Below are 21291 nucleotides of genomic sequence, written 5' to 3'. Positions count from 1 at the left end.
TCTCTCTTTCCTTCCTCCTCCTCCGCCCTGTAAAACCCAGCCCCTCCCTCCTGGCCCGGCCTGGGCGGCCTGCTCCCAGCACTGCTGCTCCGGGCTCACAGGGGCAGGCAGCCCCCTCCCCGCGCAGATGGGCTCCACGACGCCTCGCGTTTTCCACCAGCTCAGCAGAAACGCCCCCAGAAGGTCAGTGACCAAAGCAGGGGATGATCCATCATAAAACAAACTGGTTTCATGTCCCAGGGCCAGGGGAGGGGCTGGGACCGAGAGCAAGAACAACCCCCCATTTCGAAACAGCCTCCTTGGAAATCCAGCGCAGGCACCGAGCCCCAGCCGAGTGCTGGGCGGAAGGACGGAGGGGAGCATGGGAGGAGCGAGGGAGCGTGTGCATGTGTGTGCGTGTGGAAGAGCGAGGGAGTGTGCACGTGTGTGCGTGCACACGAGCAACCGAGGAGGCCAGTGGAGTGTGCATGTGTGCTGGTACAAGTGGGGAGGGGGGAGGAGTGAGGAGCGTGCGTGGGGGCATGAGTGTGTGCATGCTTGTGCGTGCACGTGGGGAGAAGTGTGAGTGCTGGTGTGTGCGTGTGGATGTACGAGGGGGCGTGTGGACGTGGGAAGGGGCGCATGTGGACGTGCGAGGGGGTGTGCGGATGTGCGAGGGGGCGTGTGGACATGGGAAGGGGTGCATGTGGACGTGCGAGGGGGCGTGCGGATGTGCGAGGGGGCGTGTGGACGTGGGAAGGGGCGCATGTGGACGTGCGAGGGGGTGTGCGGATGTGCGAGGGGGCGTGTGGACATGGGAAGGGGTGCATGTGGACATGCGAGGGGGCGTGCGGATGTGCGAGGGGCCGTGCGGACGTGGGAAGGGGCGCATGTGGACGTGCGAGGGGCGCGTGCGGACGTGCGAGGGGGTGTGCGGACGTGCGAGGGGGCGCGCGGACGTGCGAGGGGGCGCGCGGACGTGCGAGGGGGCGTGCGGACGTGGGAAGGGGCGCATGTGGACGTGCGAGGGGGTGTGCAGATGTGCGAGGGGGCGTGTGGACGTGGGAAGGGGCGCATGTGGACGTGCGAGGGGGCGTGTGGACATGCGAGGGGGCGTGCGGACATGGGAAGGGGCGCATGTGGACGTGGGAGGGGGCGCGCGGACGTGGGAAGGGGCGCGTGTGGATGTGCGAGGGGGCGTGCGGACGTGTGAGGGGGCGTGCGGACGTGCGAGGGGGTGTGTGGATGTGCGGATGTGCGAGGGGGCGTGCGGACGTGCGAGGGGACGTGCGAGGGGGCGTGCGGACGTGCGAGGGGGCGTGCGGACGTGCGAGGGGGTGTGTGGATGTGCGGATGTGCGAGGGGGCGTGCGGACGTGCGAGGGGACGTGCGAGGGGGCGCATGTGGACGTGCGAGGGGGTGTGTGGATGTGCGGACGTGCGAGGGGGCGTGTGGACGTGGGAAGGGGCACATGTGGACGTGCGAGGGGGTGCACACGCCTGCATGGGGAAGGCAGGGCTGCAGAACTGGCGTGAGACACACTCTGGAGTTCAAAGGCTGTGAGTTTGTTCTGGTTCCCAGGCGATACGCAGGCCCGCGCTGGCGCCTGCTCGGGTTTCTGTTTCTCTCCCCTCAGCTTGTTCTAAGGCCGGAATTGTCCTTCTCCCTCCCCCGCCCCCCGCGACTGGCTCCAGGGGCCCTCGGTGCTTATCCTGTGCCAGCGCGGCCCCCTCCTTCCTCCTGCCCTGTGTGGTCCCTGCCGGCGTCGGGCTTTGAAATCTGCTGAAAGGAGCCCGGGTTTGCCAAAGTAAACAGCCTGTCGTGTTAAATTCCTCTCGCTCCGCTTCCATGTGCTTTCATTTTCTGCCCCCCGTGGCTTTGGGGGGGCGTCCTCACCCTGCTGCTGACTCTCCAGCGCGGAGCCAGCCTGACAGGGCTCCCCCAGCCGCTCCTCCAGGCGCCAGGGCAGGCCCCAGGTGCGAACGCTGCGCTGCTGTTGGGTGCCAGCGCCCGGAGGGAGCTCCAGAGCTGAGGCACCAGTGCTCAGGGCTGCTCTCGGCCGCGGCTGGGCCCGGGTGCCTGGACTCGGCTGCTCTCGCGGGCCCTGGGCGAGCCCAGGTGACCCCCAACAGCCAAACTCACCTCCCTGGCTACAGACTCCCTCTCTCTCGCCAGCTCCTTGACGTGCTTGGTCCCGCGCCTGGCCTCTCGCTGGGGGGCGGCCGCCGCCTCCTGGAACTGGGCCCGGCAGGCGCACAGCTCTCCGGCGAGCCCCGCCAGGGTGCCCTGGGGGCCAGAGGGAGGGCACCTCAGAGCTGCGCGCCAGACGGCCCTGACAGCGCCAGCGCCGGGCATTGGCCACGGGGGACAGGCCAGCAGGGCTCACAGCTCGAGGCCAATGTCCCCCGGAGCCACAGCAGCCTGTGCCCAAGGGCCACTGCCACCTGGCAGGGCACATGCCCCGTGACAGCAGTGACCTGCCCCCCTTGTGGTGAACCTCCAGCAGCACACTGGCCACGTCTCACCCTAGCGGGGAGAGCAGCTGTAGTGCTGTGGGCTCCAGCGCCCTGCTTCTTGGCACCCAGGCAATGCAGAGCACCCTGCAGCACAGCCCTGAGACGTGTCTGGACCCGGAGCAGCGCCGGCCAAGGGCCTCCGGCACCGCCCCGAGACGTGTCTGGACCCGGAGCAGCGCCGGCCAAGGGCCTCCGGCACCGCCCCGAGACGTGTCTGGACCCGGAGCAGCGCCGGCCAAGGGCCTCCGGCACCGCCCCGAGACGTGTCTGGACCCGGAGCAGCGCCGGCCAAGGGCAGGGATGGCTCCGGCACACACAGGCCTCGCCCCGGCGGGCAGGGATGGCTCCGGCACACACAGGCCTCGCCCCGGCGGGCAGGGATGGCTCCGGCACACACAGGCCTCGCCCCGGCGGGCAGGGATGGCTCCGGCACACACAGGCCATGCCCCGGCGGGCAGGGACGGCTCCGGCACACACAGGCCTCGCCCCGGCGGGCAGGGACGGCTCCGGCACACACAGGCCTCGCCCCGGCGGGCAGGGACGGCTCCGGCACACACAGGCCTCGCCCCGGCGGGCAGGGACGGCTCCGGCACACACAGGCCTCGCCCCGGCGGGCAGGGACGGCTCCGGCACACACAGGCCATGCCCTGGCGGGCAGGGACGGCTCCGGCACACACAGGCCTCGCCCCGGCGGGCAGGGACGGCTCCGGCACACACAGGCCTCACCCCGGCGGGCAGGGATGGCTCCGGCACACACAGGCCTCGCCCCGGCGGGCAGGGACGGCTCCGGCACACACAGGCCTCGCCCCGGAGGGCAGGGACGGCTCCGGCACACACAGGCCTCGCCCCGGCGGGCAGGGACGGCTCCGGCACACACAGGCCTCGCCCCGGAGGGAAGGGACGGCTCCGGCACACACAGGCCTCGCCCCGGCGGGCAGGGACGGCTCCGGCACACACAGGCCTCGCCCCGGCGGGCAGGGACGGCTCCGGCACACACAGGCCTCGCCCCGGAGGGAAGGGACGGCTCCGGCACACACAGGCCTCGCCCCGGCGGGCAGGGACGGCTCCGGCACACACAGGCCTCGCCCCGGCGGGCAGGGACGGCTCCGGCACACACAGGCCTCGCCCCGGAGGGAAGGGACGGCTCCGGCACACACAGGCCACGTCCCGGCCTGCCTGCAGCATGTGGCAGAGGAAGACAAGCTGCCCTGCGGGGATCGTTGGCCCCCACCAGACTGCCTGGTGCCACTTGCTTTCTGCGGGGCTACTACGCCAGGCAGGGCAGCTCGAGGCAATTGAGATGTGCCCCACGGGACTCACTGGGAGGCTGAATTGCATCAGTGGGCCTGGATCACATGCCCCAGTTCAAGGCAGCCCAAGCCCAGCGTGCCCCTGAGGTTCTCTGGTTCATTTACAGCAGGGTCTGTGGCGCATTCCCCGGGGGTCACCGTGCTCCGGGACAGGTCCCTGAGTTGCACTCCCCGGGGGTCACCGTGCTCCGGGACAGGTCCCTGGGTTGCACTCCCCGGGGGTCGCCGTGCTCCGGGACAGGTCCCTGGGTTGCACTCCCCGGGGGTCGCCGTGCTCCGGGACAGGTCCCTGGGTTGCACTCCCCGGGGGTCGCCGTGCTCCGGGACAGGTCCCTGGGTTGCACTCCCCGGGGGTCGCCGTGCTCCGGGACAGGTCCCTGGGTTGCACTCCCCGGGGGTCGCCGTGCTCCGGGACAGGTCCCTGGGTTGCACTCCCCGGGGGTCGCCGTGCTCCGGGACAGGTCCCTGGGTTGCACTCCCCGGGGGTCGCCGTGCTCCGGGACAGGTCCCTGGGTTGCACTCCCCGGGGGTCACTGTGCTCCAGGACCGGTACCCAGGGGCACGTCCCCGGGGGTCGCCAGGACAGGTGCTCCCAGTACGCTGCCCCTGGCGTAACCTCTGCAGCTCATTTTGAGTGCGACTGTGTCTGGGTTGAGCCCTCAGCCTGCCAGGGTTCCTCTGGCTGCAGCTGCTGCGCTCACCTGCTCCTATCTCAGGCGCCCCAGCTCCTCCTCGTGGGCCTGCTGCTGGTGCTGCCCGGACAGCTGCCTCTTTTGCTCCAGTTGCTGCTTCTGTGACTCTCGTTCCTGCCTCAGCCTGATGTCCTGCAGCGCCAGCTCGCCTGGGGGCACAGGGAGCCTGGTGAGGCGGCACCGGCCGTGCGCATGCGGTAGGCGGGCTCTGGGCTCCGTGTCACCAGGCAGGCGCTGGCTTGGCTCTGCTTGGGCAGGGACACGGAGCCCAGAGCTGCAGCCCTTTACCTTGGAGAGCCTGCCTCGCCTGGCCCAGGCTCTGATTCTCCCTCGCCAGCTGATCCTCCCAGGCTTCCAGCCGAGCAGCTTCCTCCTGCATCTCCAACAGGCTGGTTTCCAGGGCGTCCTTCTCCGCTCTGCGCCCAGCAGCAGGGAGCATGGGTAGAGCCCAGGTCTGTTCTGAGCCCCCAGGCCTCTGTGGGGTGGCGCTGAGCCAGGTCCCCCTGCCCACCATGGGCCCCACAACTAGGGACGGATGCGTTTACCAGTTAGCCTCTGCTGTTCCTGGTCATGCTCTGCTTGCTCCCAGGGCGCCAGCAGCCCCGCTCCACTGGCCCCTCTCCCCAGGCGCTGGCTCCGCTCCCAGGGCGCCAGCAGCCCCACTCCACCGGCCCCTCTCCCCAGGCGCTGGCTCCGCTCCCAGGGCGCCAGCAGCCCCGCTCCACCGGCCCCTCTCCCCAGGCGCTGGCTCCGCTCCCAGGGCGCCAGCAGCCCCACTCCACCGGCCCCTCTCCCCAGGCGCTGGCTCCGCTCCCAGGGCGCCAGCAGCCCCGCTCCACCGGCCCCTCTCCCCAGGCGCTGGCTCCGCTCCCAGGGCGCCGGCAGCCCCGCTCCACCGGCCCCTCTCCCCACGCGCTGGCTCCGCTCCCAGGGCGCCGGCAGCCCCGCTCCACCGGCCCCTCTCCCCAGGCGCTGGCTCCGCTCCCAGGGCGCCAGCAGCCCCGCTCCACCGGCCCCTCTCCCCAGGCGCTGGCTCCGCTCCCAGGGCGCCAGCAGCCCCGCTCCACCGGCCCCTCTCCCCAGGCGCTGGCTCCGCTCCCAGGGCGCCAGCAGCCCCGCTCCACCGGCCCCTCTCCCCAGGCGCTGGCTCCGCTCCCAGGGCGCCAGCAGCCCCGCTCCACCGGCCCCTCTCCCCAGGCGCTGGCTCCGCTCCCAGGGCGCCAGCAGCCCCGCTCCACCGGCCCCTCTCCCCAGGCGCTGGCTCCGCTCCCAGGGCGCCAGCAGCCCCGCTCCACCGGCCCCTCTCCCCAGGCGCTGGCTCCGCTCCCAGGGCGCCAGCAGCCCCGCTCCACTGGCCCCTCTCCCCAGGCGCTGGCTCCGCTCCCAGGGCGCCAGCAGCCCCGCTCCACCGGCCCCTCTCCCCAGGCGCTGGCTCCGCTCCCAGGGCGCCAGCAGCCCCGCTCCACCGGCCCCTCTCCCCAGGCGCTGGCTCTGCTCCCAGGGCGCCAGCAGCCCCGCTCCACCGGCCCCTCTCCCCAGGCGCTGGCTCCGCTCCCAGGGCGCCAGCAGCCCCGCTCCACCGGCCCCTCTCCCCAGGCGCTGGCTCCGCTCCCAGGGCGCCAGCAGCCCCGCTCCACCGGCCCCTCTCCCCAGGCGCTGGCTCCGCTCCCAGGGCGCCAGCAGCCCCGCTCCACCGGCCCCTCTCCCCAGGCGCTGGCTCCGCTCCCAGGGCGCCAGCAGCCCCGCTCCACCGGCCCCTCTCCCCAGGCGCTGGCTCCGCTCCCAGGGCGCCAGCAGCCCCGCTCCACCGGCCCCTCTCCCCAGGCGCTGGCTCCGCTCCCAGGGTGCCGGCAGCCCCGCTCCACCGGCCCCTCTCCCCAGGCGCTGGCTCCGCTCCCAGGGTGCCGGCAGCCCCGCTCCACCGGCCCCTCTCCCCAGGGGCTGGCTCCGCTCCCAGGACGCCAGCTGCCCCGCTCCACTGGCCCCTCTCCCCAGGCGCTGGCTCCGCTCCCAGGGTGCCGGCAGCCCCGCTCCACCGGCCCCTCTCCCCTGGCGCTGGCTCCACTCCCAGGACGCCAGCAGCCCCGCTCCACCGGCCCCTCTCCCCAGGCGCTGGCTCTGCTCCCAGGATGCCAGCTGCCCCGCTCCACCGGCCCCTCTCCCCAGGCGCTGGCTCCGCTCCCAGGGCGCCGGCAGCCCCGCTCCACCGGCCCCTCTCCCCAGGCGCTGGCTCCGCTCCCAGGGTGCCGGCAGCCCCGCTCCACCGGCCCCTCTCCCCAGGCGCTGGCTCCGCTCCCAGGGTACCAGCAGCCCCGCTCCACCGGCCCCTCTCCCCAGGTGCTGGCTCCGCTCCCAGGGTGCCGGCAGCCCCGCTCCACCGGCCCCTCTCCCCAGGTGCTGGCTCCGCTCCCAGGGTGCCGGCAGCCCCGCTCCACCGGCCCCTCTCCCCAGGCGCTGGCTCCGCTCCCAGGGTGCCGGCAGCCCCGCTCCACCGGCCCCTCTCCCCAGGCGCTGGCTCCGCTCCCAGGGTGCCAGCTGCCCCGCTCCACCGGCCCCTCTCCCCAGGTGCTGGCTCCGCTCCCAGGGTGCCGGCAGCCCCGCTCCACCGGCCCCTCTCCCCAGGCGCTGGCTCCGCTCCCAGGGTGCCGGCAGCCCTGCTCCACCGGCCCCTCTCCCCAGGCGCTGGCTCCGCTCCCAGGGTGCCGGCAGCCCTGCTCCACCGGCCCCTCTCCCCAGGCGCTGGCTCCGCTCCCAGGGTGCCGGCAGCTCCGCTCCACCAGCCCCTCTCCCCAGGCGCTGGCTCCGCTCCCAGGGTGCCAGCTGCCCCGCTCCACCGGCCCCTCTCCCCAGGCGCTGGCTCCGCTCCCAGGGTGCCAGCTGCCCCGCTCCACCGGCCCCTCTCCCCAGGCGCTGGCTCCGCTCCCAGGGTGCCAGCTGCCCCGCTCCACCGGCCCCTCTCCCCAGGCGCTGGCTCCGCTCCCAGGGTGCCAGCTGCCCCGCTCCACCAGCCCCTCTCCCCAGGCGCTGGCTCCGCTCCCAGGGTGCCAGCTGCCCCGCTCCACCGGCCCCTCTCCCCAGGCGCTGGCTCCGCTCCCAGGGTGCCAGCTGCCCCGCTCCACCGGCCCCTCTCCCCAGGCGCTGCCCATCCCCCAGCATCTGAGGGGTGAGGACATGGTACCTGAGCATGCCAGTCTCTTCCAGCAGGCTCTTGATCTGCCTCTGCAGTGTGCTGAGCTCCAGGGCGAGATGCTCCTTCTCCTGGGTGGTGCGGAGCAGGGCCTCAGCCTGGCCATCTTGCGCCTGGCGGCCATGCAGCAGCTGCTCCCTCAGTGCCTGCTGCTGGCTGCTCTCCTGGCCAGCGTGAGGAAGCAGCATGAGCACAGCAAGAGAGCAAAGGCTGCGTGGGGCCTTCACGGCTCCTGGCTTCTCCCTTAGAGGCAGCCGGAGGGAGGGAGACCCCCATGGGGAGGCTACTGCCCCTCGGCTCCTCCTCAGCTCGCTGTCCAGGTACCCGGGGGCAGGAGCGCGGAGTGGAGAGCGAGGGGCTCGCAGAGGCAGCCCATGGCAGTAGGGGGAAGTCCAGCCCTTGCATTGCAGCGAGTGCTCACGGGAGTCCCCACCGGGGCCCCTCTCACCTGTGCCAGGTGGTCCCGCACTTGGGCTTTCTCCCTGCGCAGCAGCTTCAGCTCTTCCTCCAGCGCCGCTCGCCGCTCCTCCGCCACCTGGCTGCCCTGCTCCAGCACCGGCCGCGCCGCGCCCGTCTGCGCCAGCTCCTGCTCCAGCTCCCGCTGCTGCGCCAGCAGTGAGCTCTTCTCCTCCTCCAGCTTCGCCCCGTGCCAGAGAGGGGGCAGGAGCGTGAGGCCCCGGGGGAGAGAACCCTGGTCCCTAGCCCGTCCCCAGGGGAGAGCAGAGCACCACAGCTGCCTGTGAGCTCTGGGAATCGGCTGAATGCAGGGCTGAGGCAAGTGCTAATGCCAAGGGGCAGAGCGCAGGGCGGGCGGGGGGCATGGCACAGGGTGGGGGTTGAGCCGGGCTCTGGAACAGGGCAGGGGCAGAGCCAGGTGCAGGCGAGGCGAATGCAGGTGGTGCCACAGGGCCTGGGGTAGCAGGCCGGCCCAGTGTCGGGGTCGTTACCTGCAGGAGAAGGCAGCTGAGGCCAACCTTGTCCTGAGCAAGACCTTCGTTCAGAGCCCCCATCTCAGCTCGGAGTCCTGCGACCTCAGCCTGTCCAGGGCAAGTTCCAGCTCGGCGCTGTTGGTCTTGGCCTGGGGAGAGGGGAGACCTCAGCACCGAGGCCCTGGCTGGCTGTTGTCCTGCCTCGCCCCCCAGGAGCCCACTGCACCTCGGTGGGAGGCGTCTCTGCCCAGTGCCTCCTGCAGCTCCTGCCCCTGCAGGCCCGGATGGGCCGCCCAGAGCATGACAGCTCTCTGAGCCTCACTAGGCTGCATCTGTCCCGCTGCGCCTCTCCCGCCGTGCCTGGCTAGGCCCCTGGCTGCTGAGGCTGTAGCGAGCGGAAGCCTGCCCCCCCCCCCCCCCGCCAGCTCTGCCATGCTCCATCCCTATGGCTCAGGGTGCCTGCAGGCAAGGCCGGGCTCCTTTGCTAGCGCTGTCCATCAGAGCCCCCTGTGACGGCGCGTTGGGGGTCCCCCGTCTCCTGCACCCCGAAATGGCATGAACAGACTCCACCAGCCGGTGGAATTGAGGGTGGTTTATTGCTCCTCCAGCACAGCGCAGCACAGATGTAATCTGGTTACAGGAACTGGGGGCAAAGAGGCCTCAGTGCCCCCTTTGAGATGGGGGGATCCCAGCCCCCTCCCCAGTTCCTTCTCCCCTGCTTTCCAGCCAGGAACTAACCCACTCTCCTCCAGCCCTGCCCCCAGCCAGGGCAGCATCCACCTCCCTTTGTTCCTCTCCATGGGGGTCAGCTGGCCAAACCAGTTGGGATCCCCTCTTTGCATAGTGACTCATCGCTTGTCTGCTCGGTGGTGCTACAGACAGCAGCCAGAGAGTTAGCAGGTTCCCCCCAGGGAAAGGCCTCGAATGAGGCTCACGTGAAGCCCCGGCGTTGCTACGCAGACTTCTCTGCACTGCTAGAGGCTGCCAAGCAGGGATGTGGAAGAGCGGGTAGGAAGTGAATCGAGTGGTGGCCGAGGGGTTCGCGGTGGCTCTGGTTTGTAAATGTGCTGAGAGAGGCCCAGCGGTCTGGCTCCGGGTGCAGAGCAGGACAGCTGAGTCCCAGCTCTTGCCTGGTCCCAGACGCTGCGCCCCTGCTTTTTAACTGCAGAGGCCTGGGCCTATCGGGCAGCCGACTGGTCGCTTCCATCCCTCCGGCCGGCCCCGAAGCAATGGAGAGGGGCACGGCCCTGCGTGGCTGGGCTGCGAGGCTGCCTGTTTGCCAGGGGGGTTCGCCGCACTGCAATCTGTAATTACAAATTCATCTTTCAGCCCTGGAGGCTCCGGCACAAGGGCAGCCCCGTTGCCCTGCTCCTGGCGCCCACGCCGTCGGGTCCCCTTGCTACACCGGCAGGGCTACTCCAGACTCTGCTGGTGCGGTGTTTCTCTTGCTGACGCTGGGCGCAGCCACCAGACAGCTCGCTCTCAAACGCCGCAGAGGGAGCGAGACCCGTGCTTACACCCACTATGTCAGTGGGATCCCCACTGCTTCCTGTGGCCCAGCCCCCTGCTAAGTCCTCCCACCCCACTCCCAGGAACCTGGGCCTGAGACGTGCTCGAGAACGGCCACAAAACGAGACAGACCTGACCCCCAGCCCAGGCCAGGCCGACAAGTGCTAGACTCCAAGGCCAGGAACGACCATGGGATCATCCTGTCTAGCACAGGCCAGAGACCCGCCCACCATCCTTCCGAATCAGATCTTCTAGAAAACATCCAGCGTTGCTGGAGACTCCTCCACGGCCCTTGGCAGGCTGTGCAATGGCGCGTTACCAGGCCTGCCCCTGGGCACAGGGGCAATTGGACTGGGGCCTGGGCTTTCAGAGGGGTCTGGAGTTCCCTGTTGGCACAGCTCCGTGCAGCTCTGACGCTGGGGAGGGCCCAGCGCCGTGCTCCGAGCAGCACTAAGGGCTGACCGCCCTTGGCCACGCCGCTTCTGCCCAAGGCTACAGGCCCCCGCACACCTACCCCGGGCCCGGGCGGCTGTCCATTGCTAACTGTACCCCTCCTTTCCTCCTGAAGTGGTCTGGGTGCAGCTGCCCGCCCCTGGGCCCTGCTCAACGTGACTGGACCGATGAGCCCACAATGAACTGTTTGCCCCGTGCAGACACCTGCGGGCTACGTTCAGCCCTTTTCATTCCCGTCGGCCAGCTACGGCCGTGCTGCTGGAGTGGCTGGGTTTTCTACCCCTTCGCTCATTCCCACGGCTCCTCCGATTCACCCCCACCCCTCTCAGCTCGTGGCACCAGGACAGGACACGGGATCCCAGCTCACCCCAGGCGATTCCCCTCTGCGTGCGGCCAGGCCCACATTCGCCCCAGCTTGGCACCCGGACTCTCCAGTCCAGCCCAGCCAGCTCTGCCAAAGCAGGGCATGAAACTGCAGCAGCCACACCCCTAGAGGCTGAAATGCAAACAGGCCAAAGGCCCTCAAAGGAGTTCAGACATGTCGCTTGTCACCAGCAGCTGCTCGCGCCAATAGCCTGGGACCCACGCAACAGGCGGGAACCAGCCTGACAAAGGCCTGGGGTCTGGAAACACTTACGCACATGCCTGACTTCTTACTCATGGAAATAGCCCCTGGGAGTCACGGAGGCCGCTCACACCAGCCAAGCTCTGCGCATGCTTCTCCGGCGGCAGGATCAGGGCCTGGCGGGCTGCTCGAGGATCAAGGAAACTGACCCTTCAGTTTCTCTGCCAACAGGACTGGGATGCGAGAGGGAACTGTGGGATGTCCCCCCACCCCTGCACTTCTGGGCCTCCCAGGCGTCGTTTGGAACCACAGCAGAGAGCAGCGTGAGAGTTGGGCCGACGGTGTCCCTGAAACAAAGCTGCCCCCCTGCTCGTGGGCCCGGGGGTCTCCTTAACACACACGCCACATGCTGGCAAGACACCAAAACCTGAGTCTTTTCCAGCTGTCAGGCCGCCTCTCGGCATCAGGACTGATGCAACCCCTTTGGCATTGGCTGGGGAACAGGCTCCAGCTGGAGCAGAGAGTCCAGTGGCTGGGGCCCCAGGAGACAGCAACCCTCCTTGGTGCCAGGGATTTCAGTGCAGCGGGGGCAGCCGGAGACGGGGTAGCCTGGGGGTGCTGGCTCTGCCAAGCTGGGCAGACACTGGCAGGAAACGCGGCCCTGGCAGAGGAGGCCAAGTGGGGTCATTTCACACCACCCTTGCCATTCCGTGTTCCGGCCGCGTGTGGAATAAATGCTGCATGTGCGGATGTGCACCACCCGCAGAAGCAGAGACAATCTAGCCAGGGGCATGTGACTCTCTCCTGAGGCTGCACAAGTAGGTAGCTTGCAGCAGAGGCGGGCAAGATTCCCACTGACCCTGTGGCCCAGTCCATGGCCACCCTCATTGCCTGCTGCAGCCTCACAGTGGCTGGCTGCTCCCTCCAGGTGCCATGCATCCCTTGCGGGGGGAGGGAGAAGATTTCAAGTACTGCCCCTGCCCCAGTCCAATCATCACAGCTCCCATTGGCTGGAAACTGACCAATGGGAGCTGCGATGATTGGGCAGGGGGGTAGCATGCACAGTTTCTCTCCCCCTTCTCTCCCCCCCCATAGGCGCATGGAACAGAGAGGCCCATCGAGGGACCAGCCAGTCATTTTGAGCAGCCTGGGGCAGTGGCAGGCAGAGAACCTGCTTCAGTGTCCCGCTGGGCTGCTGGCTGGGAGCTGCCTGTTAGTGCCTCCTGTCCAGAGTCTGCACCTGGCACCCCAATCCCTGCCCCAGGTCACCCCCCAAACCCTCTGCATCCACCCTTCCCCAGGTCACAATTCCCTCCCAGACCCTGAGCTGCCTCCGACACCCCTTCCCCAGGCCAGAATCCTCCTGCCCCCATCCCCTCTTCCAGACCCTGTACCCCCATCCCCTGCTCCTGGTCACAATCCCCTCCTGCACCAAAACCCCGCTCTCCTGCACCCTAATCCCCTCCCAGACCCTGCACCCTCCATAGCAAAGCACAACCCTTGACCACTTGCCAAAATTGTGGAGTGGCCCCCATCAAACATGACTGCCCACCCTGGCTGGCAGGGAACGCTGTGCTGCTGCACTTAAAGCAGGCTGGAAAACAGGGACCTGGCTACTGTGAAGGGGGGTTGCCAATGTCCAAACCAGCGTGCAGGCCAGCAAATGCTCAGCCCCACCCTGCCAGAGGGAGGCTGATCTCGCTGCCAGCCGCGGTCACGCAGCACTTAGCAATTTACAGGACTGGACCCTCTGCACCAATGGTAACTGCTTCCTCGCTACGAGGGTGTGACGTGGTGGGGGGGCCTTGCTAGGGCTGTGGCGACCTCTGCTGTCTGGTCATTATGCAAAGGGGGCTCCAAACCTGTCTGACCAGCCACCCCCCATGGGGAGAAACAAAGGAAGGGGATGCCGCCCCTGGCTGGGGGCAGGGCTGGAGGAGAGGGAGTGAGTGTCTGTCTGGGAGCATGGAGGAAGCAGCCTCAGCAACAGGCTGGGGGGTTTAGGAGCCGAGACCCCCCCATCTCAAGGGGGGCTGAGGCATCCTAGGCCTGCCCTGGAACCTGATGACATCTGTGCTGTGCTGTATCCTGGAGAGGCAATAAACCACCTCTGTTCTACTGGCTAGTGGAGTCTGTTCGTGCCATTTCGGGGGTGCAGGAGGCGGGCGACCCCAACACGCCGTCACAGAGGGTAAACAGGAAAGCTGCCTCAGTCTGCAGCCTCCTCCGCTCAGCTATGCACGGCTGCTTCATCGCTAGGCCTGGCGACTGCAATGGGCTCTGCCCCCTCAGAGACTCGGCTCGGGCCACAGTGCAGCCTTGCTCCCGTCGAACGCGGCAGGAGGGCTGACTGGCCCCCTCTTTCGGCCTGACTGCCAGGGAGACTCCCAAACGAAAGTCTAAGGGCCGGCCACCAGTCGCCCGTGGCCCTTAAAGGACGGACTCCCCCTCTCCTGCGCCATCCAGCCGACAGGCGTAGGGTCTAAGCAGCCGGGGCCAAGGTGCTGGGTTTCAGCTCAGAGGCAGGGACTTCTCAGTAGTGAGCCCAGGAATCTCCTCCCCTCGGGATCTGTCTCAACTTGAACTTTGGCCACTTTCTGACAGTTTCTTCTCCTTGCCCAGGCTTTCCAATTCCCAGCCACACCCCTCCCTGCTTCACTCCAGGGGGTGGCCGGAAATCCCGGAGTCCAAATAACCTCCATTCATCTCTCCGGTAGCCAGACCCAGCCGCCTAGGGCACAAGGGTCTGCAGGAGTTCCAGGGGCGGGGGGCGTTTCGTTTAGGACAGATCAGGGGCTGAGGACACGCTCCCGGGGACACCTGAATGTGGCTTTGCTGAGCCTGGTGGGGTCTGCCCAGCAGCACTGAGTGGGCCCAGCTGTGCTAGGGACAATGGGTGACCATGTGGGAGTGGGGGACAGAGCCACCCCCGCTCAGTGAAATGCCTTGTGCTGAGGGACCCTTGGGGGCACCAGCCCATAGTCCTGCCTGCTAATGTGAAGCCCTCGCTAGCTCAGGCTCCAGGTGGGACAGCGGCCTGGGTCAGCAGCCAGGGCACAGCCGGCAACACAAGAACAAGATTCTTCTCCCTCTTTGGGGCGAATATTCCTGAGCCTCCGAGCTTGGCCCTCAGCTTCCAAAGAGATGGCAGCGTGGCCCAGAAAACGCAGGGCTCAGGCTGGCAGTGTCGTAAGCGCCTCGCGCAGCCCTGTCGCTTTCACCCTATCGAGTCACTTCCACAGCAGCTACTGGGGACATTTTTTCCAGCCATCTGGCCCGGGATTGAGCTGCAATATTTTGTGCTGCATCCCAGGGTCAGCTCTCCCTGGCAGGGACAGATGAGCAGCCAAGAGTGCGAGTCCCAAGACAAGCAGAGCAGCCGGCCCAGCTCTCCAGTTCCGTGGCAGGATTTCTCCAGCCCATCACTGCTCTGCTCGCCCTCAGCGGGGCACTCCCAGCTTCTCTTGAACCCTGTTATCCCTTGAACAGCTTTTCCCCTCCTTCTCCTGAGATCTTGCTGCTCTCTAGTGGCCTTTGGCGAGGATGACAGCTAGAAGAAAACACCCACCTCCCCAGTTCTGCAGCTCTCAGGTACAACACGCATCTCACGCTCCATGACACTGACACCATATTTCTATGCCAGATGCTGCCATCTAAACATGGACCCAGAAAGGATTCAAAGGGCTCACATAGACACGGAAGTGCAGCACCACAGACCCGCATGGATCATCAAATAAGCACCCACATGTATTTAGCACACCCCTCAAACAGACGATCAGCTCAGCGTAAAGTGTCGCAACCACAAAGATGCCTCATACAGGTGAGCAATGCCTCTGTCCGTCTTGCTAGCCTCACAACCCACCCCCATGCAGCACCTGGGCTGCTGGGCACCACCATGCCAAACACACCAGATGTAGCACCAGGCCCTGTGTTTGCAGCCAAAACAAGATCCACAACCCACATGAGCAATTCAGAGCTTGGACCTGTGCAGGTCAACATCACTTGTACCAGTAACAGCAGCATCTACACAACAGAAAGCACTAAAGGGGACCAGGGGCTGCCCTGTAGGTCTCCTGGCTCCAGGGGAAGGCAGCCCTGAGCTCTCAGCGGTCTGTCAGAGAGGGGAGCAACCACTCCAGCTCACACTCCTCTCTTCCACCTGTGCCCCGGAGGCGAATTTGCCCAGCGACTGCTAGGAGTGCCAGATCTCTCACCCCATGGAAGGAAAGGGCGCTGGAGGAGTAGATGGAGTCAGACTCAATTACACAGTCACAGACCCTCCTTTGGCAGGGGAAGAGGCGTTTAAAAGGGCCCCAAAACGAGCACAGTACGAGGGTCTCCCTTTAGGTCAGTGATCTGGCAGGTCTCCAGCTCCTCCAAACTTCTCTGGGCTCTGCTTCCTACTGAGGGCCCCAAACAAGGCCTCGTGGCCTTGCAGGCCAAACTCCGATGGCAGGGGAGCCACAGTACTCCCCCCGCTGTCCCACCCGCCCCCAGCGCCCCCAGGTCAATGCTCCCCGCTCCAGGTTCTTGGTGCTGTTGCCAGGACCTTCATTTCACGTCTGGCTGCGCCGACGAGGGAAACGTTTGCTGTGCTGCTCCTAGAGAGCCCGGCCATTCGCACAGCCTGTCCCTTGGCACAGGGTCGGCTTAACGCCTCACCCTCTGCCCCCAGACCAATCTGGGCACCACTTGGGGATGGGAGGGGGATTTCACTCTCCTCCCCAGCCCAGTTTTTGCACTTGGGGGGGGAAGGGGGCAAAATAGTTAGATTTAACCCCCCCCCCAGCTAGCTCTGATCTTGTTGGTGTGGGGGGTTGTCTTGCCAACCCTTTCCTCTCCCTGCGGGGGGGGGGGGGGTGAGAGTAGAGCCACTCACTGACCTGCATTGCAGCCTCCAGCCTCAGTCCTGGGTTCTTGTCTCCCCCTCACTCATTGCACCGAGCCGGAGTCTGGGACCAAGCAGGCGGAATCGAGAGTCCCCCCGGGCTTCCTAACCTGCACAGCAAGGGTAATGCAAGACTGAGGGCAGGGCTTGGGCTGGCCAGTGAGGGGTTTGGGGTCTCAAGCAGGGAAATGGGGGGCTCCCTGTGGGAGGGGCTCAGGGAATGGGGCTCATGGGGGGGCTCAGAGGATGGGGCGCCCTGGGGGCACTCATGGGGGGCTCCCTGTGGGAGGGGCTTGTGGGGGGCTCAGAGGATGGGGCGCCCTGGGGGGACTCATGGGGGGCTCCCTGTGGGAGGGGCTCATGGGGGGCTCAGAGGATGGGGCGCCCTGGGGGGACTCATGGGGGGCTCCCTGTGGGAGGGGCTCGTGGGGGGCTCAGAGGATGGGGCGCCCTGGGGGGACTAGTGGGGGGCTCCCTGTGGGAGGGGCTCGTGGGGGGCTCAGAGGATGGGGTGCCCTGGGAGGACTCGTGTGGGGCTCCCTGTGGGAGGGGCTTGTGGGGGGCTCAGAGGATGGGGCGCCCTGGGGGGGACTCATGGGGGGCTCCCTGTGGGAGGGGCTTGTGGGGGGCTCAGAGGATGGGGCGCCCTGGGGGGACTCATGGGGGGCTCCCTGTGGGAGGGGTTCGTGGGGGGCTCAGAGGATGTGGCGCCCTGGGGGGACTCGTGGGGGGCTCAGAGGATGGGGCGCCCTGGGGGGACTCGTGGGGGGCTCAGAGGATGGGGCGCCCTGGGGGGACTCGTGGGGGGCTCCCTGTGGGAGGGGCTTGTGGGGGGCTCAGAGGATGGGGCACCCTGGGGGGACTCGTGGGAGGCTCCCTGTGGGAGGGGCTCGTGGGGGGCTCAGAGGATGGGGCTCCCTGGGGGAGGGGCTCGTGGGGGGCTCAGAGGATGGGGCGCCCTGGGGGGACTCGTGGGGGGCTCCCTGTGGGAGGAGCTCGTGGGGGGCTCAGAGGATGGGGCTCCCTGTGGGAGGGGCTCGTGGGGGGCTCAGAGGATGGGGCGCCCTGGGGGGACTCGTGGGGGGCTCCATGTGGGAGGGGCTCGTGGGGGGCTCAGAGGATGGGGCGCCCTGGGGGACTCATGGGGGGCTCCCTGTGGGAGGGGCTCGTGGGGAGCTCAGAGGATGGGGCGCCCTGGGGGACTCATGGGGGGCTCCCTGTGGGAGGGGCTCATGGGGGGCTCAGAGGATGGGGCGCCCTGGGGGGACTCGTGGGGGGCTCCATGTGGGAGGGGCTCGTGGGGAGCTCAGAGGATGGGGCGCCCTGGGGGACTCATGGGGGGCTCCCTGTGGGAGGGGCTCGTGGGGAGCTCAGAGGATGGGGCGCCCTGTGGGAGGGGCTCATGGGGGGCTCAGAGGATGGGGCGCCCTGGGGGGACTCGTGGGGGGCTCCCTGTGGGAGGGGTTCATGGGGGACTCAGAGGATGGGGCACCCTGGGGGACTCATGGGGGGCTCCCGGTGGGAGGGGTTCATGGGGGACTCAGAGGATGGGGCGCCCTGGGGGGACTCATGGGGGGCTCCCTGTGGGAGGGGCTCGTGGGGAGCTCAGAGGATGGGGCGCCCTGGGGGACTCATGGGGGGCTCCCTGTGGGAGGGGCTCGTGGGGGGCTCAGAGGATGGGGCTCCCTGTGGGAGGGGCTCGTGGGGGGCTCAGAGGATGGGGCGCCCTGTGGGAGGGGCTCATGGGGGGCTCAGAGGATGGGGCGCCCTGGGGGGACTCGTGGGGGGCTCCATGTGGGAGGGGCTCGTGGGGAGCTCAGAGGATGGGGCGCCCTGGGGGACTCATGGGGGGCTCCCTGTGGGAGGGTCTCGTGGGGAGCTCAGAGGATGGGGTGCCCTGGGGGACTCATGGGGGGCTCCCTGTGGGAGGGGCTCGTGGGGAGCTCAGAGGATGGGGTGCCCTGGGGGGACTCGTGGGGGCTCCCTATGGGAGGGGCTCGTGGGGAGCTCAGAGGATGGGGCGCCCTGGGGGGACTTGTCTTTAAGGGTTGTCTCCATGCGGCTTAGACGGGACTCACTGTGCAGCTAGTACAAAACTCAGGAGAGCAAAACCAGCCATCTCCAGCAGCTCTGCAGGAGCCCAAACTGCATCCCTCCACCCACCCTGATCAGATGTGCATGGGAACACACCTTCTCTTTTAGCTCTGACCATGCCCCACCCCGTGGAGCTGATTTGCTGCCAAGGACACGCCAGTCTTGTCCAAGGGAATTCGGAGGTGCGGATTTCAGATGCACTTTTAGAAGATGGACTCAGGGCCCAGCCACAGGACAATTCCCACCATAAGATGCTGAGATGCAGTAAGGCTTGTAATGAAAATAAAGGGGATTCCTTACTGAGACAGAAACCCAGCGGCGTGTCTCAGGATCTACAGCATCCAGTCCAAAGAGGGTCCCCCCAGACCCCGGCCTGAGGTGGGACCTCACAGAGCTACAAGCCAGGGCATTGGTCACACTTAGAATTGTAAAACATTGTCTAAACGGCAGCCTAGAAAGCCTGGCGACTAGCTGTTCATTCCAACCCCAACCCTCCCCACTCCCAGTAGGGGTGTGAAGTCAACGAGGTGATTAACCCATAAGCCTCAGCCTGTCACTTAATCTTGTTGACTACACACACTCCCCACCCCGCCTCTGTAGCAGAGGCAGCAGCACGGGCTGACAGACAGGCGGCCTGCACAGGGAGCTGGTTTTTCAACTGGCTCCCACCTGCTGCCTCTGATAGACGGGCAGCAGTGCAGAGTGGTGTGGGGCTCCCCAGGAGTGGGGCTGGCTGCCGCCCCCGCCCCCCAGGAACGATCGAATAGTCGTGTAGCCGCTAACATTTCACGCAGTTACACGACTCTGCAGCTGCGCGCTGGCTAACACCCCTCGCTCCAGCACAGACCCAGAGGAGCCGCACGCTGCAAGTACTTTGGGTCCGAAGGGACGGTGGACACATGGTCAGAGCAGGACTCCCAGCAGTACTCGGCCAGAGCTGAGCCCCTGGGCAGTGTGTGCTGCACACATTCCCCGCTGGGCCGGCTTCGCAAAGGGTGGAGACGTAGGTGCCAATTGTAGGGCCCACGCAAAGGAGGCTCATTAAGTGAGCTGGATGCGTCCCATTCATCACTTTGGCTGGGAAAGCCAGGGCACCCCGCCCGGCACGGGGGACATGGCTGCAGCGTGTGGAGAGCCAGCGGCAGCGACGTTGCAGCAGCATGGGGTAGCTCCAGTCCCGAGGACTTTGGGAAGGGTTGTGAGTGGCTTTTAACCTGTGCTACCCTGGGCTGGCTTTGCTCTGCCTACACCCTCCAACCACTCCCCACGACTGCAGCGGGGCCTGGGCGCCGGGGGCTCTCACTCTCCATCCCGCACACGCCCCTCTGCAGCAGAGCTGCACTAGGCACCCACTGCCATTTCTTCCTGCCCCTCGGTCCCTTTCCTTGCTCTTTCCCTTTATCCGGTTCTGCTGCTCTCTTGGAGGCCCACCCAGTTCCACTGAAGTCAAGGAGCATTTTGCCATTGAAATCAATGGGAGCAAGAGGCCTTAAAAGCTCGTCGGGAGTCAGAGACGCTGCTGAACTGAGCCCTCCGCAAAGCGTCCCAAGCCTTTCCCCAGACCCAGCCGTTGCCTCTTGGCGGTGCCCTGGCTGGGGGGCGGGTCCCTGCCGTCCCTTGGTGAGGGAAGGGATGGGGAACTGAGAGGTGCGCGGACGCGGCTGCTCTGGAGGAGCCGGCGGGCCGGGAGGGACGCTGGGGTGGGAACTGAAGCCGTAGCAGAAGGCTGCCCGGGAGGAAGGAGCGCAGCGCCGCTGCACGCCTGCTCTGCTGGCCTGTGCACCCAGCTGGAGGGGCACTAGGGCATGACAGGAGGCCCCCGGGGGTTAATGTTCCCACTGACTCTGCTGCCAGAGAAGGGGCAGAGCCCTGGAGCCACAGCGGATGCTGAAGTCAGCCACACAGCGCCTCGTGGAGAGTGGCTGGCCCCACTAAAGCCCAGGATCTGTGGCAGCGGTTTCAGGGCCCTGTAGACCAGGCCAGCCTTTGCTCTGCCCCTCCTCGGTTCTTCCCGCCGGAGCTGAGTGAGCACAAAATGCTCCGGTGGGCCAGGACTCCACTCCCCATCCACATCACCCGGGGACTCACGGCACGAGGGACTTGGGCCTTCGCAGCTCACTGCGGGCCTCTGAACGCCTGACCCTTGGGAGCAGGCCTAGGGCAGGGCTTGTCCAAGTCCCGCAGACCGCTGGGCGGCGACCCAGAGGGGCCGATTCCCCACGTTCGGCCGCTGCGCACGCTCCTGCCGGCTCCAGCACGCATTCCACCGAACGCGGCGCATACGGAGCATCCTTGGGGCGGCGCCTTCGCTGGCTTATCTCCGTGCAGATCTGTAGCTGTTGTGTAACTCAGCTCAACCGCCCACGGTGGTGCGGACCAGGCCAGAGCTACGCCTGTGCAATTAGAAGTGCTGCGCTATAACACGAGCGGTGATCAAAACCAAACTGCAAGGCAAACCTGCTGAGCTGGAATTCGGATGCAAGTCTGACACCCCGACAGAAAGGAGGTTTCAACAGACATGGAGCGGTTCCCCCATTCCATAGGTAATTTCCCATTCACACTCTCTCCCCTCACCTCCCTGCGGGGGAGGAGCCACGTCCCCTCTGGTTTCACTTGCCCCGAGGTGAGCTGCGGCTTGTGCAAGCGTAGGCCCTAGTCAATTGAAGTGCCAGCGCACTCCGTGGTGTAAAGGCGGGTGATGCCCCCTGGTCTGAACGAGGCTTAGCTCAGTTTAGCTAGCACAAGTAACACCGTGTGACACCGCCACGGCGCCTCCTGCTGGGCCCTTGGGAATGAGCTCGCTTCAGCCCTGGAGCGCCCCCTTCCAGCCAGTGCCTCACCTGCTGTTACCTGTTTGTGTTAATGGTTCTGCCCCCTCCAGTGGGACCCACAGAGCCCTCCGCTCTGGTACTGCCCTGCCATGGGGCCTCTACGCTCAGGGGTCCAGCCTCCCAGGGAACCCCCGATTCCCCTCCACCCACCTTGCCTCAGCGACCCACTGCCAGACGTCACCTAGCCCCTGCCCCAGGCAAGCTGCAACCTAACATGGCCACTAAGCACTGGCAAGGGGTGTGGACCTGGAGTGCCCGGGCTCACCCTGCCTCCCGCCAGCCCTGCTCTGTCCACGGCACCCTGGCTCCCAGGCAGCGGGGTCCTTCCGGGAAATGGG

General features: G+C 67.1%; 1 protein-coding gene and 1 long non-coding RNA gene across 4 annotated transcripts; one reads left to right on the top strand and one right to left on the bottom strand.

Annotated features, from left to right (window-relative positions):
• Positions 1–10: 10 nt before the first annotated feature.
• LOC106733098 (uncharacterized) lies at positions 11–20298 on the top strand. Of its 2 annotated transcripts, none has more exons than XR_012900094.1 (4): positions 11–183; positions 14784–14960; positions 16035–16151; positions 18096–18219. It is a non-coding gene; the product is annotated as an uncharacterized LOC106733098 (long non-coding RNA). The 2 variants fall into 2 exon arrangements; XR_012900093.1 differs by lacking the exon at positions 18096–18219 and adding an exon at positions 18231–20298 and having other exon boundaries at positions 12–183.
• On the bottom strand, positions 2127–16140 carry LOC142825752 (uncharacterized). Of its 2 annotated transcripts, none has more exons than XM_075917854.1 (7): positions 16024–16140; positions 8632–8762; positions 8133–8321; positions 7676–7848; positions 4786–4913; positions 4507–4646; positions 2127–2265 (listed from the first exon to the last, which is right to left on the bottom strand). In XM_075917854.1, exons 2-6 carry the CDS (start codon positions 8692–8694, stop codon positions 4513–4515), a joined length of 687 nt encoding a protein of 228 aa, XP_075773969.1. In that variant the 5' UTR covers positions 8695–8762; positions 16024–16140; the 3' UTR covers positions 2127–2265; positions 4507–4512. The 2 variants fall into 2 exon arrangements, with proteins under 2 accessions (XP_075773969.1, XP_075773968.1); XM_075917853.1 differs by lacking the exon at positions 2127–2265 and adding an exon at positions 3229–3671.
• Positions 20299–21291: the final 993 nt, after the last annotated feature.

Source organism: Pelodiscus sinensis, unplaced genomic scaffold, assembly GCF_049634645.1.
Source record: "Pelodiscus sinensis isolate JC-2024 unplaced genomic scaffold, ASM4963464v1 ctg41, whole genome shotgun sequence".
Taxonomy (NCBI): Eukaryota; Metazoa; Chordata; order Testudines; family Trionychidae; genus Pelodiscus; species Pelodiscus sinensis.
Note: the sequence above shows the minus strand (reverse complement) of the source record. Positions and strands in the feature narration are given on the sequence as shown.

What these genes read in the sequence shown, in the direction of transcription:
- LOC142825752 (XM_075917854.1), bottom strand. Translation starts at nt 8,694, where the DNA reads ATGGGGGCTCTGAACGAAGGTCTTGCTCAGGACAAGGTTGGCCTCAGC. An exon ending in TGCGGGACCACCTGGCACAG is followed by an intron (nt 7,849 to 8,132) that starts GTGAGAGGGGCC and finishes CACGCTGGCCAG; the next exon opens with GAGAGCAGCCAGCAGCAGGC. An exon ending in GGCGAGGCAGGCTCTCCAAG is followed by an intron (nt 4,647 to 4,785) that starts GTAAAGGGCTGC and finishes CTGTGCCCCCAG; the next exon opens with GCGAGCTGGCGCTGCAGGAC.